Raw genomic sequence first — 16,837 nt, 5'->3', positions numbered from 1 at the left:
AAAGAAACTTTTTTACTTGTGCAGGAGCCTATGGCAATCTAGAGTGCTGTTAAATGAAACAAGAAAATGCAAACCCATTTGTACAACACAATTTGGGATTTGCAGTTTAGAAGTTGGTACAGAAAGATTGTGAATTTGTTTGTATAGCTACAATCTAAGAAGCATTGGTCCGACCCATACAAGTGTTCTATGAGTGCATCTTGGTGCATATAGTCCGGAAAATTAAGTTACCACCATAGGTATTCTTACCACTTAACTATTATAGGGAAGTAAACAGATTACGTGGTAGGGCATTAAAAAAGATATTAAGGCTTCCATCCTCACCTCTGGGTACCAGTGTTAAATTAGGCAGGTGTGCTGTTAGACTTTCTTCTTGAGCACCCACCTAAATCACGAGTTCAAATCCTGGAAAGAAACGTTCTTCCTAATTTGGTGAAGTGACTACCATTTAGAAGGGTTATAAAATATCAGGTAGTAGTAGCCAAGTCAGATTATGTACATGCTGTGTAGATGGTCATCATTAGGATTTTTTGTCCTTTTATTTCTTAAAAGTGTTATTCAAAGCATTTCACAAAATGTAAAAAAAAAAAAAAAAAAAAACTTCATTAGCACAGGAACTATATTTTCAGTAGATGTATGTATTTCAAAAAAGGTTTCATTGATATTTTTACGTTTGAGTGAAAAGTGAAAGCAAAGGTTGGCAGGTAATTGAAGGGTAAGGGTTGTACATTATGGGAGCTAGACGTATAATTGTATTGAGAAATAAACATTGTAGACATGCCTGTGCTGGTGTGTAGAACAGTATTTGAACAATAACACCTTAGGCTCTGTTCTGTGATTGAGTTCTCCTTTTCATCTCAGGACCAGTAAAAATGTAATGCATCGTAGGAAATTCTTGATAGGCACAAACATTGGAATAATTCCCCCAGAGAGTGTAAAGTCCAGCATGTGCAGTACAGAGAGGCACCACCACCCCACTCCAGAAGTCTTTTAAAGGTAGAGGTGTACGATATTTGCATAATTGGCTTTTGTGTAATTATGCAAGTTTCAGGAAAATTATACAAAATGCAAATGTCATTTAGGTGCTATATTTTATCACTAAGTTCAACTGTGTATGCAATCTTGCATCTGTTTTGAACTCAATGATGCATTTCGTAGTTATAAGAAAAACAAGCATTTGCCATGCAATAGACACCTCCGCTTCGCCCAGCTGGCCCTGGCTACCGTACTATGAATCCGTAAGACCAGGACCGGAGAAAAATCTTTTTCCTACCTCGCCGCAAAGACCTGGAACACCCTGCCTCTCCACCTTAGGCAATATCTGTTGCTGCCCCATTTCAGGAAGGACCTCAAGACCTGGCTCTTAAACTGAACCACAGCCCCCAGCCAGATCAGCAGTGACCGCCTCCCAGCTTGCGCGCTGCCTAGGCTTGACCTACAACTAGTGGCATGAGCAACAGCCGCTGATATTTTGGCCTTCTGCATTATTGCGTACTTGCGGTAAAAGTTTGCTGCCACTGGCACGTAATTATACAATATGCGTAATTTCAGTAATTTGGCATAACAAGCTTAATTGTTGGGAATGGCCTTTTTCTGCAGGCTCATCCCCAGACTTTTTGCCTTCCTCGTCCTCTTTTTTTTTTTTTTTTTTTGACCCTGTATTTGCTGGCTTTAGGACTCTGTACACTTTTTCACTGCTGACCTGTGCTAAAGTGCATGTGATCTTTGTCTAAAACATGGTAACATTGGCTTCTCCATGGTTGACATATTTGATTTACTAGTAAGTCATTAGTAAAGTGCACTATGTGTGCCCAGGGCCTGTAAGTCAAATACTACAAGTAGCCTGCTGCACTGCTTGCGCCACCCACTACTGTAGCCTTACCAACGTGTCTCAGACCTGCCATTGCGGAGCCAGTGTGTGCAGTTTAAACTGCCAGTTCGACCTTGCAAGTGTACCCACTTGCCAGGCCCAACCCTTCCTTTTTATTACTTGTAAGACACCCCTAAAATAGGTCTTGGTTAGCCCCAAGGGCCGGGTGCAATTTATTAAAAAAAATTGGACATGTACTTTTAAGTTTAACATGTCCAAGTAGTCAAAAACTCCTAAATTCGTTTTTCACTATTACACGGACGATCTCTCCCATAGTCTAACATTGGGGTTACCTTGGAACGTCTTCTAAGTGTAAATTCCAATTAGGAAATATAAAAAAATAGTTTGGTGTCTCTGGACTTGCAATTTAAAAATACATCTTTTGGTTGAGTTGGTTTTTTAAATTGCAGGTCTGAAAATGCCTTCTTTAGAAAGGTGGCATTTCTTACTTTAACCATTCTGTGCCTTGGTCTGTCTCTGAATATACGTCTGGATTTAGTTGACAGCTTCATACGTGTATTCTTTCCAGACAGCCACTAACAGGAAGGGCTGGGTGTGACAGGAGATACATCTGCATTGATCTACATACAGATAGTCGCCTGGGCAGGGAGAGGCAGTTAACACTTACATATGAATAGGCTGTGTCCTGCCCTCACACAAAGGGCTGATTACTCCCTACTGGTAGTCTGGAGCCAGGGCTGGGTCGAAAGGGAACCTTGTGCACTTCAAGGAATTCTTCTGATGTTACCTAAACATCAAAGGCCTTTTTGGATATCAGTATTGGGCCTTTTACACCATGTACACTTCTGGACTGTGGACATTCTACCAGGAAGAAGGACCGCTGTGCTGTCGAGAGACTGCCATTTTGCTGGTTGCTCTGCTGTGTTGGCCTGCTACTTCTTTCTTGGGGTGAGAGGACTGGATCTAACTCTACATCCTGCAGTCTAAAGTTTCTTCAAAGACCTCACTGAGCTTGCTTCCTGTTTCTGAAGTCTCAGGGAGATCAAAGACTTCACCTGCATCTTGCTACCAACATCTGGGCTCCTCTGTTATGAGACCGGCTCTGCCAAGTGGTGCCAGATCCACCCCTAGGCCCTTGGAGGTGAGTGTGGTGCTGCAGTACAAGAATTGACGCAACAATACAGGTGCGCCACTTGAAACTAACCCATCCTGCTGCAGGAATGCTGCTTTGTCGCTGCCTGCAACGAAGCAGCAGGCATGCTCACTGACTTTACAACGATCCTGACTTGCAACGCAGCCCCGGCTTGGCCGATGCAGCACTGACGCATGGGAACCAGTACTCAAGGCTTGAACAGCATTGCCTGATCAGGAGCCACTGCATCGCCTTCAAGCGCGGCACATCCCATCCTCTAAATCAATACATCGTCACCTTGCATCAACACAGCAAAGGTACTTTGAGCAGATCTGCATGACTCCTATACCCAGCCTGCGCTCCTTCGCGGTCAGACTGCACCTTTGGATTTGCCCCGGTCCAGCGTGACCAGATAGCCCCGGTTATATTGTCTTCTGAGCACTGCATTTTGATTTTAACTTTGAAAATTCATAACTTGTCTTGTGTATGTTGGATTTTTGTCATTTTGGTCTTGTTTGAGTCAGATAAATATTGGCTATTTTTTCCAAACTGGTGTGGAGTCCTTTTGTGGTGTTTTCACTGTTACTGTGTGTGTGCTCACAAATACTTTACATGTTGCCTCTTTAGTTTAGCTTGACTGCTGTGTGCCAACTACCAGAGGGTAAGCACAGGTAATCTTTTAATGTGTATCTTACTCGCCCTGACTAGGATTGTGGTCCCTTCTTGGACAGGGTGCAAACCTCTGCCAACTAGAGACCTGATTTCTAACAGTAATGCACAATTCCTGAAATTATGCTGTTGTAACTTAAATTTTGCCTGGGTCTAATCAAAGGCAAAGTTTTCTGAATTTTCAGAATTGTTTAAAACTACCCTTTGCCAAACTACATTGCAGCACCCCTCATCTAAATTACTGCTCTGCACGTCTGAGAACTAAGAAAAAAAGGAGCATTACATGCTATACCAGCAGACTAATTAAACAAAGCATGCTATTTCTTAAAGTATGGAGGGTATGCCATATCCCTGATGCCTCCCACTGGCAGTTGCCTCATAAAGTAATTCAATTTTCTGACTTTTGCAGGTGGAATCCTGAAAGTCTGTGTGTTTTTCACCTATTTTCTGAGGATTTGTTTTTGGCCTTCCTTCGCTATCTTTGATCTCAAAGAAGCATTTATAGGTGTTTTTGATTCTATTTTCGTGTTATTCCTTGTCACCGTTACATGTGAAATGTACTTCCTGTGAGGAAACAGAGTGCTACTGACTTTCACCAAGTAAAAGTGTGTGTGTTTTCTGCATTCCACCATCTCACTGTGTTAAAGAATTTCCATTTGGCACTGGGTCGACTTCCACCATTGCAAAGATTGATGTTGAGATTTTCTGTGTTGAGCCATGGGCCTGAATAAACATCCAAGGTAAGGCTAAAGTTGGTTCCATCATCTGATCACAGTCTGGGGCTAATAAGGCCTCCTAGTTTTACAGTACCACATGAGAACACTTTACAAGTGCCTTTGCAGCCTATTTTTCTCTCTTTTCAGCCTCCTTCTCCAGCACCAGGCTTGTTCTGGTGTTCGGACAGATATCTGTGTCTCTGTAAGGAAGAGACCATGTACACCATGTTATTCCCCAGCTCCAATAATCCCACTAAGGGTACCTCCTTTCCCATTTGGTACTTGGGTATGGATCTAGATTCACCAAAAGATAAGTTCAAGAAATCTGCAAGAACTCCCATGAAATCTCACCTTTCTGGTGATGGCAGTATACACTCTTCTAATATGCCCACGTCCTTGACAGTATCTCCTTCAAATGTTTCTCCAGTGGATGACCTCACCACATGCGATCATCTCTTGGTCTGAGGTGCCATTAAACTTAATATTCCCCTGGAAGCTGATAAAACCGCATTTTCCGTCATGGAAACACTTCAACGTAGAGCAACTTCTGGTCTTCCGTTTTCTCTAAGGATCTGGGGATACATTTTTAACACCAGTCGCTGTGAAAGTAACCACACCCTGTTTACTAAACAAATACAAGCCTTCCCAACAAGATTTGGGTTGTGATCGTCAGATCTCAAACCTGACTCTTGTTATTGTTTTTGGAATTACAGGGAAGGCAGAAACAAGAGCACCCTCTCATCGAGAGTGTTAGAGCGTGGATGTGGCATGAAAGTTATGTAATACTGTGGCTACTGTGCTAAAAACTGCTATCGCAATTAATGCTATAAGGCCCATATATCTGGGAGTTATGGATAGTTTCTAGAAGTTTTCAGATGACCTGCCTTGAAAACACAGATATGGCTTAAGGGAGGTGTTTCAAGAAGACCACCTTTTTCCATCTGTGTTATCAAAGCGGCAGTTGACTTGACAGAACTTTCAGATTTTGGTTACTGTTATGGCTTTACAGTGAGACATTCCTCCTGGTTACATTTGTTGTCACTTAAACTGGACTTCCAACTCAAAGTCACCAATCTACCATTTTTAGGGTCAGCTTTCTTTGGCCATCTTGCTGAAGAGAAGATGCAAATAATAAACGAAACTGAGACATTAAAAACTGTCCGCATTGAGAAATGAAGAGGTTTTGTAAGTCTCATTATGGACAGAAAGATTACCAGTTCTTTTCTCAATTAAAGGGCTCAATTCTCTCATATGTTGTATCATCTGTAACTGCAGCATCAACACTTTCAATGCCAGAGGTGCTCCTACCAATGAATCTAGACGTGGATCCAGAAGTAAGCCATCACAGTCCCACTAAGACATCTCTTCTGGATGGCACGTCAAATAGCGTGTTTGTCTCTTCATCTGCTCCAGTTCAGGCTGGGAGTTGTACAACAGAATATTTATGCTAAGACATTGTAGGTGTCAAGTTGGTGCTGCCTATTGTACGAGATGGCTGCAAGCTTAACTTCAGGTTCGTCCTAGTTCAAAAAAGGTTCCTAGAAGGAATTCAGATCAGTTTCTCTATAGCCAACAAGTGGATCATGAAGGAACACAATTCCATATGTTAGCACTCAATCAGATCTCTTCGCACCTCACAAAAGAGGATTAGATGAGTGCTGTAAACATCAAGGACCCCTATTTTCACATTCCCATAGTGAATAACTAGTTCATATGATTTCTATTTGGGCATTTACACTACAAGTAAGTTATGTTGGTTATGTTACGCAGATTTGTCGAACTCATGAACACTTAGACTTAATGCAAGCATATATGAATATTATAAAGGAAGCAAAAGATCCTGAATGCTTTCAAATTGAAAACGTTTTGCCTAAGGTGTTTATAGCATGACTAAACCATCTCCTGCTAAGAGGAAGTACCTCTACCATATTTATTGCATCTAGCTAAATTAAAGCTGCCATTTACTTCAGTCAGGGTTCTCTTTGCAGTAGAAGTGAAGTACGAAAAAGGACCTTCCCAATTTGCCTTCTTCAAGATCCTGATAGTTTAACATTTTTTAGAGTGCTTGAAAAAATCTTTCCTCCAAAAAGAGCCTTTTCATTTTGCTTAACATTGAGCTCTCAAAATTGATATGGCCCCCTTTTGAGCATATTCATAAAGTTTAGTTTCAGCATCTATAGTCTGCCATCGTGTTTTTTAAAAAAAATGTTTTAATAACCTCCGCATGTAGACCGAGTGAGCTTCAGGCCCATTCTTCTGTTGAGACCTTTATAATCTTTCATTTCTATACGGTGGTAATTCAAACTCATCCTTCATTTTTTACCTAGGATAGTTTCGGAATTCTATATAAATCGGCCCATTACTATGCAGTTTTTTTCTTCAGTAATCTTTCTACTTTCACAGAAGGTTCTCTGCACTCGTTAGATGTCAGGAGAGCAATGTGTGTTTTATCAAAACAAAAATGTAAAACTCAAATCCACTTTTTTGCCTATTAGGTCTTAAAATATATTGGTTTAGCTACTTTGAAACAATGTTTTTTCATTTGAGTAATTATTGTACATCCATGATACAAGAGTTGACTCTAGTGTAGCCCAAGCCACCCTTGGAAACCTTTTCGCTTGATGGCTTTTGTCAGGGGTCTCATCATTCAGTGGGCCTTGCCGTCTTTTACCTCCTTATAATAAATAGAGTGGCACAAAGAATGAGGAATGTGTGTGCTACTTTATTCTTCCATTCAAGAAAGTCAACAGAATGGTCTGCTCCAGAAGTAAAGGCTACTTATCTTGTTGTCCTGGTTCTGCATCATAGGAGTCTTAATTAACGTGATAAATGGCCCTCCCATATCAGAGTTTTTTAGCCTTGCCGTCTGGGATCAAAGGCATAAGGTTAATCCTACTCAACTCAGCGTATCCTCCAAAAACAATTGACTGTGATACACCTGCCAATGCTGGCAATCATGAGAAATGGATGCCCATGGATTCTTGAAGATACAGGATGCTTTGTTTAACTCTCCTGTCTGTATTGCCTAGCAGGCTTCACTTTTCCTCAATTTTCAGAAATGTTATTCAGCAATTTTAAGCAGTGGGTGTCAAAATATTGTTTTGGGAAAAACGGGTATGTATAAATAATCCCAAAGATGTGAAAAACCTTGCCTTTGATAGATTTTAGAGGGTGAGCCTCTGCATTGCACATGCTGGACTCTTCACCCTTTCTGAGATATATTTTGGAAATGAATTGCTCCGGTGCCCCTGCACACAGCGTATTATTCTAATATTTGTTACTTCAATGAAGATCCAGGCCTACAAGTAACAAATTGTTCTTAACTTGGCATTCTTAGTAGAGCATGCTATATTCATTTGACTGCTTTAAAAGTTCTGTTCAGTATAAAGATGTGTGCTCTTGATCTCCAGTGCACTATTAAGATGACTGCTTTAGATTTTACTTGCTGTCTAAAGGTGTCTGCTTTACTCAGTGTGGTATTATTATACCATGATCTTAGCCAATGAACAGCAGAGCACTGTACGTGGTCAAAAGCAAAGATAAAAGTGATCATAGAGTAGGATTTCTGAGAATAGCGTGAACTGTTAAATTTTTGTGATGTAGCGTTTTTCCAAAGAGGTGTGTCTTTAGCTCATTTCTGAATTGGAACAGAGCAGTGACAGTCCTGATAGGTCCAGGGTTGTCGTAAAAGGACCTGGATGGACACCTTTATTTTTGCTTTTATTGCACTTCATCTCCAGTCTGATGTTGTCTTGGTTTCAGGTGTGTCGAGAGCTGCTGGAGGTAGAGAGCTTGTGAGCCAGATCTGCAGAGATGTTGTTAATGGTGGCTTGGTAGATGATGAAGCTGGCTTTGAAGATGTTACAGCCAGGGTGGATACTTAGTTTAGTTCCAGGATGGTGAAAGTGATGTGGGTGTTTTTTTTTTTTTTTTTTTTTTTAGGACTAAGAGACCTTCTGTGGCTTGAACGTGCCTAAGAGGGGTCAGTCTGGGAAGCCGTAGAGCAAGGCATTTCCACCAGTCAGCCCCAGCATTTGAGTACTCTAAGCAGATACTTATTTCGGCCCATTTCTTTGTCCACAGATCTCCTGTATATCGCTAGTTCTATATAAAGGTTCTTGCTTCAATATCCTGAGTACAACATGCTTCTTAGAGGTGCCGCCTGCGGAAATCAAAAGCGCAATATAAACCTAGTTTCTAAACTTGTCCTTTTTTTGTCATGTGACCATATCAAAATGGCTAACTCTGCATATGGAGTAATGCCTAGAAATAATGCACTTGCATCCTGTGTACTGGAATAACGGAAGTGTCTCTGCATCCCAACAGCTCTGTAATAATGACCACCTTTTTGATGCGCTGGACAGAATTCTGATGAAAAGGAAAACTCAGTGAAACTGGTATTGATGACCCTTTAATGTTGCTCAGTTCCTGTTAATTTTAAACTTGAGTGAGATTTATAAAGCGGACAACCCAACCCTGCAAATCTCCTTTCATCTGGATTGTTTCTCCATGATTTCAGTACAAGTTTGTGTGGTATTTTGTTCGAGGAGAAACCAACTCATTTAGTTTTTATTTGTTTAACTTTTTTTCTTTTTCTTTTTTTTTTTTTTCCTTTTTTTTTTTCTTTTCTTTTTTTCTAGGCGACCTGATTTGCCTATTATTTTGTTTTTAAAAACTGTTTATCCATGCTGCTCCATATTTGAGAAGAAATGCAGGAAGGTTTTTTTTTTAAAAACTTTTTCTCAAGTTGTAGGAACATTTGTGGAATAATTTGTTCTCTTTTTTTTAGGCAGTGTATTTAAATGAAAATAGGTTTAGGTGGGCTCCTATCTTTTAAAGCTGCAACACTCTAGGAAATATTGTCAACGTATTAATCAATTTCTGAGCAACCTGAATCATGTTGATCTTTGCGTGTGCCACATTTCAATTTTTGTAAATTTAAACACATTTGCAATTTTTAAATACATATATTGGTGGTAACTTTCAATTTTGTTCAATTATTTTGTGCTGGAATGAATTGGAAGTAGTTATCGAACCTCAAACATTTGGGAGTCTTAAAATTTAAGGACATTTTAAACAGTCATTTCACCTATAATGATGTACCTAGTTAATTTTCCACATGGCGTGAGTTCAACAAAGTTCGATTTCTACTTTTATTACATTTTATTCTGATGCATGAACATTCAACTACAGTTCAGAGAACTTCCTGCGACACCATATATATAAATTACTAAAAGATCGGTGTGCACAACTGTTGCTGTATCACAGAGTGCATTGGGTTTATTTAATACCGAAAGCAATAGCCAGCATGTACAAAATTCAAATGAGGTAGGTAGGCCTCTTTAAAGGCGCTTGCTCATCTCTCAAAGCAATTGCTGTCCAGTCTTGCTCTGCAGCAAAAAAACCATGCTGAGTGTAAAATTTGAATATGAATTAGAATTCTTCCACCTTTTTATTAACTGTCAAATGGTCTTTGGGGATGGTGAGAATGAAATGTAATGGAAGTTGCTGCGTTTGGTATGTAGAAACGGTCAATTTAAAAGTTTAGCCAATAAATTAATCCTGTTCCCATATAAGCTTTCAGTTTAAGGGCACTTGTGGTTGTGGCCTAATATAACCATACCCTCCAAAGTCTAATTTAGCCGCCACATGCTTTTCGCTGCACAAACGCTTTTCTTTGGGTTGCAGTTAAATGAAAAGATCAAAGCTCTCCAATTTATCTTGTTTTCTCTAAATGGGTAGTTCATTTATTTAGCTATAACTAAGAGTGGTTTTGGAACAAGGATTAGGGATGATTGCCTACCAGACAAGGCATTAGCTCCCTGTTGCGACTTATTGTAGGCTTACCAAGCACATACAAAGGCTTTATCCTGCCCATTGCTTACCATTGGTTGGCTTTCCTGTCACTCGTTTGGCTGCTTATTTGTGTACCAGCTTGTCACTATTGTGTTTGGCCCTCCCGTGGAGCATTTCCCCTTTACCACCTCTTTCGATTGGCTAGCTTCTGTGCTTGCAATGCTTGCTTTTCAAACACTACTTTGGTTTTGGGTGAAGCACTCAATGTGCGTACTTGTGTGTGTTTTTTTATTTATTTATTTTTTAGCTGCCTCCCTTGTGTACAGCTTTCGCTCTGCACTCTGTCGTAGTTGCCACCTGTGGTCTTCTCTATAGCCCCTTTCCTCGTCTACTCCCCCAGTTGCTTTCTCACTTGTGTGCTTCTCCACAGCTCACAGCTTTCTTTTGCCTGTTTACTACCCCCCATCCCACAAGGATCTTTTGCCTGTTCACTTTCCCCCCTATACCCTCCATCTACACCCTCCACTGATCCACCTTGCTCTTGTCTGCTTCTCACACCATCTGGATTGCTTTACCCACCAGCACTCCTGTGTTGCTTCAGTCCGTCACTCACCCTGTCTTGCTTATGCACACTCCCCCTTTGCTTCCCCATCCACGTTTTAAAACAAGTTTTTTATTATTTTTGTTTTTGCACTTTTTTCCTTATTAAGTTACTGATCCCACTCTGATCGATAACTACAAAAAAAAACAAGCAACTGTCAATACTTTCTTTTTAAAGTTCTTTACCCATTCTACACTTCATGTAAAAAGTGAAACTTTGAATTTTGTTTTCCTAAGCACGTAACATGAAGCATAAGACGCTGCTGTGTGCAAACTAAAGTGTACTTTTTAGGTGTCTTCTACAGACAGTTGTAACTGTCTGTTACTGAAAGACCTATTATGAACAATACCAGAATTTGGGGTGGACTTTGGGTTAACCCATTTCTTATCACTGATTGACTTTCTACTCTATTTCATTAACTTGCTTCTTATTTAATGGCTTTATTTCCTCCACTTTTGTTAGCTCATTCCCTTGAACCAAGTTCTTTACCATCATTTTGATTGCTTGACTTCTGTCCTTTGATGCTGAGCGGCATTGACAAATAGCATGGACCTATTAGCTTGCTAATTTTTATGGTTGTGAATGTTTATCTTTTTTACATGTTTTCCTTATCACAGTTTGAGACATTAACCCCCTCCCTTTCAAGTCTTTCCCCAGTTATGAGGTGTAAATGTCAGATGCCAATTTTCCTAGTAGACTAAGTCTCTTCTGTCTGTATGACACCATATTATACTTATAATGTATTTCCTCCATAATCCATTTACCTTTATTTCATAAGGTAAGATAATATTAGCTGCACAATAACCTATTTCCTGTCCATTAAGAAGATTAAAGAACTGACAATTCTTTTAAGTGTATAGTGTTTTTTCCCCCCACAGCAAGTGCATCAGCAATATTGTGAAGAATTTGTATTGAACTCTTAAATGTTTGGTGTCTCCAAGTATAGCTTTAACATTCTGACTGAAAGCTTTAAATCAGTAATGTGTTTAAATTATATTGATTTTCCATGGTTTCAAAAATTGTTCTAGATTTCTGGTTTCATTTTCTCTTTTGCTTCATATTTCAGCTTCAGAAGCGTTTCATCCTAAACTTGCCATCATTCAACGTCCGAATCATCGATAAAGACGGAATCCATGACTTGGAGAAAATCTCCCTCCAGAAGGCCTAACCCTGCCCCTTCAGTCCTATCATTCACTCTTATAGTTTTCTACTGTCTTGAAGTTAGGCGTGTACAGAATCTTAAATTGAAATAAAACTTCAAATTTCCACTGGTGGTGTGTGGCTAATAGTCTCATTACATTTCCTTCAGTGTACAGCAGAGCATTTGTGTACACTCATTTTTTTATGTTGTGGCCTACAGGGCAGCACAGCTGTCTTGTTTGCATAGACATCCAGGAGACATTCTAAAAGCTGGCCGAGCAATACATTCTGTCTGTTGCTTACCATTGGCTTTGTGGTTTATAACTCACATTTGCTCGCTTTTTTTATTTGCTGGCTTTATTTGTTTTGGGTCGTCCAGCATGCCTCTGTCCCTCCCATGAAGCATAGACTGTTTACTGTATTCTTCCACGTGTGCTTACCTCCTGTAAACATTTTGTTCTTATCTTGTCGCATTTGCTGTACATTCAAAGTCAGGTCAAATGCCAGGCTCTGTTTTCTGAGGGAACTTAGTATTTACTTTTCTTTCTCTGGTTTCAAATTGAGCAGATTTATGTGACAATCTGGGGTGTGAAAGGAAAGGCTTTGTCTAGCATACAACACAATGTAAATAGTTATAAATTAACTGCAAATATTTCGAAATATTTTCATTTAGGAAAGCACAAATGAAGCACACTTTTTGTATTTCTGAAGTGTTGTGGAAACAAATATTTGAATACGATCAAAACAAATTTGGTCTCTAGGTGATGCCATTTCCATTATCATTTGTGTACTGTATAGTTTCAGCAGTAACACTGATTCTCTTCAAACGTAATGGTAATTTTAGTTAAAAATGTGTTATCTGTAATGGCATACTCTAAGCCCCTCTACTCCACGCCACTATACTTCACTTCACTCGACTCTGTCACTCTGCTTCACACTACCCCTCTCCACTCTGTTCCATTCCACTCACTTCACTTTACAACACTTCAGTGTGACACTCCACGCTACTCTACTCCACTGTAGGCCACTCTTCTCCCCTCTACACTACAACACTACACATTGCCACACTCTGACACTCTACAGCACTTTGCGCTCCACTTGTAACACTTTACTTAACTATACAACTCTTTACTCCACGTTGCGCCTCTCCACTTTGACACACTGCACTCTGCACTACTCCACGTGACTCCACTATACTATACTATACAACACTACTCTACTTCACTTTACCACACTCTGACAATCCACTCCACTATACCACACTACGGCTCTTCAAAGCCCTCCCTCCACTTTCAGGCCTGCCCTCCATATTATGGCCACCCAGTGTGCTCCACTCAATGCCCCTTAGCTCTATTCCACTCGGAGCCCCTCAGCTCTACTCCACTCTGTAAACCACTATACTCCACTCTGTGCCCATCCACTATACTCTACTCTGGGACCCTCCACTCTACTACATTCTGTGCTCTTCCACTTTACACCACTCTGTGCCCTCCACTCTACACCACTTCACTTTACGCCATGCCACTCCTCTCTACTCTGCAACACACTACACACCATTTTGTGACACTCTGTCACTCCACAACACTTTATTCCCTGCGACACTCCATGCCACTCTTCTCTACATCACTGACTTTTAGTTATGTTGAACAGCAGCCACGCTAGAGTACATGTCTAATGCACATTGGCAAAGCTAGTAGTTCTTGCGCTGGCAAAACTTTTGGCTTTGCCTGTGCTTGTTGAAGATGAGTGTGAGTCAGTGCTTTGTGACCTTTGTACAACATGTGTTTTAAGGGGCATTACATTTTTAGGAGAATTGGGAGTGGTAGAATTCTCTTTTGTAGTGAGTGGCGTTGTATGGGCCCCAATAACATCGTTGATCCAGGTGTTGGAAGAGCAACCCTGCAGAACCTTCTCTTAAAAAGTTCTCTTTCGCCCAAACTATCTATAAAGTGTACTGTTATGATCCATGCAAGCGGTCGGACTTAACCGTCAATTGTCTCTGTAGTCCTTTAATTGTATTTGTGTATTTCATTTGTTGCTTCGGTATAGCAGAGATCTGTGCAGAATGTAAAGGTGTGATTTACAGCCAGAGGTTTAAAAAGGATACAAACTACAATGTAAATTGTAAAGAAGGGGGAGGAAGAGGAGGGTGGCATGAAGGAAAGTGGCCGATGGGGAAATGGGTAGTTTGGGTATTCTTTTGTTATTTGAAGGACTCATCTGGAGAATTGAATAAGCGTGTTTTCACACTGGAAGGTAGAAAGGTGGGGTGGGAAGTACTGCCAGAGTTTGTTTTTGCCTTAGTAGAAGAGATCCTTGATTTTCAGAAAAGAAAATGATCATCCTATTGGTTACAGAGCTTATTAACCGACTCTTTTCGTGAGAAATGATCAGTAACAATTTTGGCCTCATCAAGCATATTTACTAAAGAAGAATTGTATTAACTGTGCTCTAATTTCACAGTGTTTTGCGTATACCATCTTATGATATTCTATAGGCGAACATGAAGTTGGCAGTAATAGGTTGCCTATTTCTTTTGAGAAGTAAATCCCATTTTTTTTTTTTTTTTTTTTTTTTAAGCCAGCTGTCATTCCTTCCTGAATTTACATTCTCCAAGAGTAATGTATTGATGCTTGAGCTTCGAGCTGTTCTGGAGTCTAGGAAAGTGTTGGTCTTTTTTGGGCAGAACTTTAGCTATGGCATGAAACAGGATCCTTCCAGGTGTACTTTACTGATGACCTAGATCGGGTGGGAGTCTGGTGCTGTGGAGCCCCTTACAGTTGCTGTCTGTACTTAGGGCCATCAATCGTGAAAGCGTTTTGGAGTGAGATGCTTGCAGTGAAACTTCTGAGCGTGGCTAAAATGACTTCATGGTGCTGCAGAAGGTGAAATAAAAAAAACGTTTCTTTCTGGGAGGCAGCCTTCTTTTTTTGGAGAGCATCCCGCAGTACCTTTCTATAACATAGCGGATACTTTTATTGCATAACTGCAGTCTCCTGTCCAAGTGAGCTGTTGATTCCTCAGATCTTTTTTCCACCGGGCAGGATTTAAAGGGCAGGTGAGAGATAATGGCTAACTTTAGAATCAAAGCTGTTACAATTACTGGACAAGTGCAGTTGGCAAGCGTCGACTCAGTTAGCTGATAGTTAACTATATTCCCAAAAGTCATCACTTTTGCTTTCTTAGCAAGAATATTTCTGGCGAGTACACATAGGGATGTTAGTTTACAATGTACGACGTTTGCTGCACTCCTCCAGAATGCTCAAAAATTATATTCAGCTCTCCTTGTGTATTATGGGTTAGAAAAAAAAACAAGCATTTGCAATGCAGTGGGTCTTGCGTTTGCTAGAGTTAGAGCTATTAGTGTTGTAAATTCCTAACTAGACTTTTCTTGCCACATAAATTAAAAATGAAAAGTAAAACAGTTGACATAAGCAAGTTAATTCAAACCGCCACGGCTGCCGTGAGCGTGAAGAAGAGACACAAAAGGAAAAAAGTTCACTTGCAGTCAAACGTGTGGGCAAATGTTTACTTAATCAACAGAGTGCACTGTTCCAAACACAAAAGGTGTCTTAAGGATCAGAAGCAAAGGCCCTCATGTATCATCATCAGGCTTTCTCCATGTCAGATGGCCAAGGCGGTGACAAAATTGCCCCAAGGAGGGACAAATATAAAGCATTTACCAACGATAAAGGATTTTTGAAAGGCAAGCCCACAAAGTGAAAGTGATGGGAGTGAAGTGGGCGTGGGTAAAGCCCACATAGATACCAGTACATCAGAAAAGCAGCGATTGCTCGCTGCTATGCGCAACATAATGAAACCACCTAGAAAGATTCACTCTTAATTTATTATTCAATTAATTGTAAAACTGAAACCTGTGCAGATACCCATAGCTTTGTGTGTGGACAAAAACACATGTAATATATTGCATCGAGGATTGAGTGGCAGCTCAGCAAACAAGCATTGGTAAAGCCAGCAGGTCTCTATCCAGAGCTTCTGGCTTTGTCAATTCTTTTTAGACGTTGCATAGCAGCACCAGCTACTGTGCAGTGTGGCTTGAAGTCAAGGGAAAAAAGCGCTATGATGTGGCCACCTACACTCCTGTACAATATGTTAAAAAAAATAATAATAATCGGCTGGGGGGGGGAGCAACTCAAAGGAGGCGCGGAGGATGAGGGTGGGAGCAGCAACAATGGGAGAGGAGAAAAGCAACACTAGGGAAGTTTGTGGGGGTCCATGCTCCACAGAAAGGAACAGAAGTGACGCTTGACCTCTGCTGGCCAATTTGGAGGCAGCAAAGAGGAGCAACATTGAAGCCAGCAAATGGAAAGCAATGGATGGCTTCCAAGCTCTTTATTGTAAATAATAATGTCTCACATGCAAGAGCGCAGCATGCAGTGCATGTGCAGGCTGGACCTCGCCTTTTTCAACATTTTGCTGTAATAATGGGTGCAAAAACACCTTGGTACAAATCCAAATACCGTTTGCCCATGGTGTCAATTGTGTTTTTGCACCTGATAACTAATTTTGTGGCAAACAGTGTGGGATAACGTGCAGATGTTTTATTTTGCCTGATTTTGTGCCCATTATTACCCTTAAACCACACCTTTGTTTGCACTCAGTATCCTACAGGTAAGAGTGCAGACTACTGCACACCCTCAAATCAGAATTGAGAGGTATTGCAAATGAAACGTCGTTCACCAAAATGGTTTGCACTCAGTGATTCATTTGGTGCTTGACTGTAAACAAAACAGTAAATGTTTTAGATTTTTGATAGAACAAGGCAAGATGACTATCCGTTGCGCTTGGGTGGCATTACACAAAATGGTAACCTGTAACTCTGAGTGGCAGTGCCCATTGGGATATGTTTGGTCTTTCAGAATAGACCACTTATAAGGCAATCCCAGGGGTATTGAAAATAATTGCGAACACAGCATAGCTGTGGCAAGTGC

At 40.5% G+C, this 16,837-nt stretch overlaps 1 protein-coding gene across 1 annotated transcript in view; it reads left to right on the top strand.

Annotated features, from left to right (window-relative positions):
• The window catches only part of PSMB2 (proteasome 20S subunit beta 2), a 131,408-nt gene extending 119,392 nt beyond the window's left edge, over positions 1–12,016 (top strand). The window contains exon 6 of the mRNA XM_069223818.1: positions 11,812–12,016. Within this exon, the coding sequence (XP_069079919.1) occupies positions 11,812–11,913 (102 nt within the window). The 3' untranslated portion in view covers positions 11,914–12,016. The remainder of the gene's footprint in view (positions 1–11,811) is intronic.
• Positions 12,017–16,837: the final 4,821 nt, after the last annotated feature.

The sequence above is a fragment of the Pleurodeles waltl genome, chromosome 3_1 (assembly GCF_031143425.1).
Source record: "Pleurodeles waltl isolate 20211129_DDA chromosome 3_1, aPleWal1.hap1.20221129, whole genome shotgun sequence".
Lineage (NCBI taxonomy): Eukaryota > Metazoa > Chordata > Amphibia > Caudata > Salamandridae > Pleurodeles > Pleurodeles waltl.
Note: the sequence above shows the minus strand (reverse complement) of the source record. Positions and strands in the feature narration are given on the sequence as shown.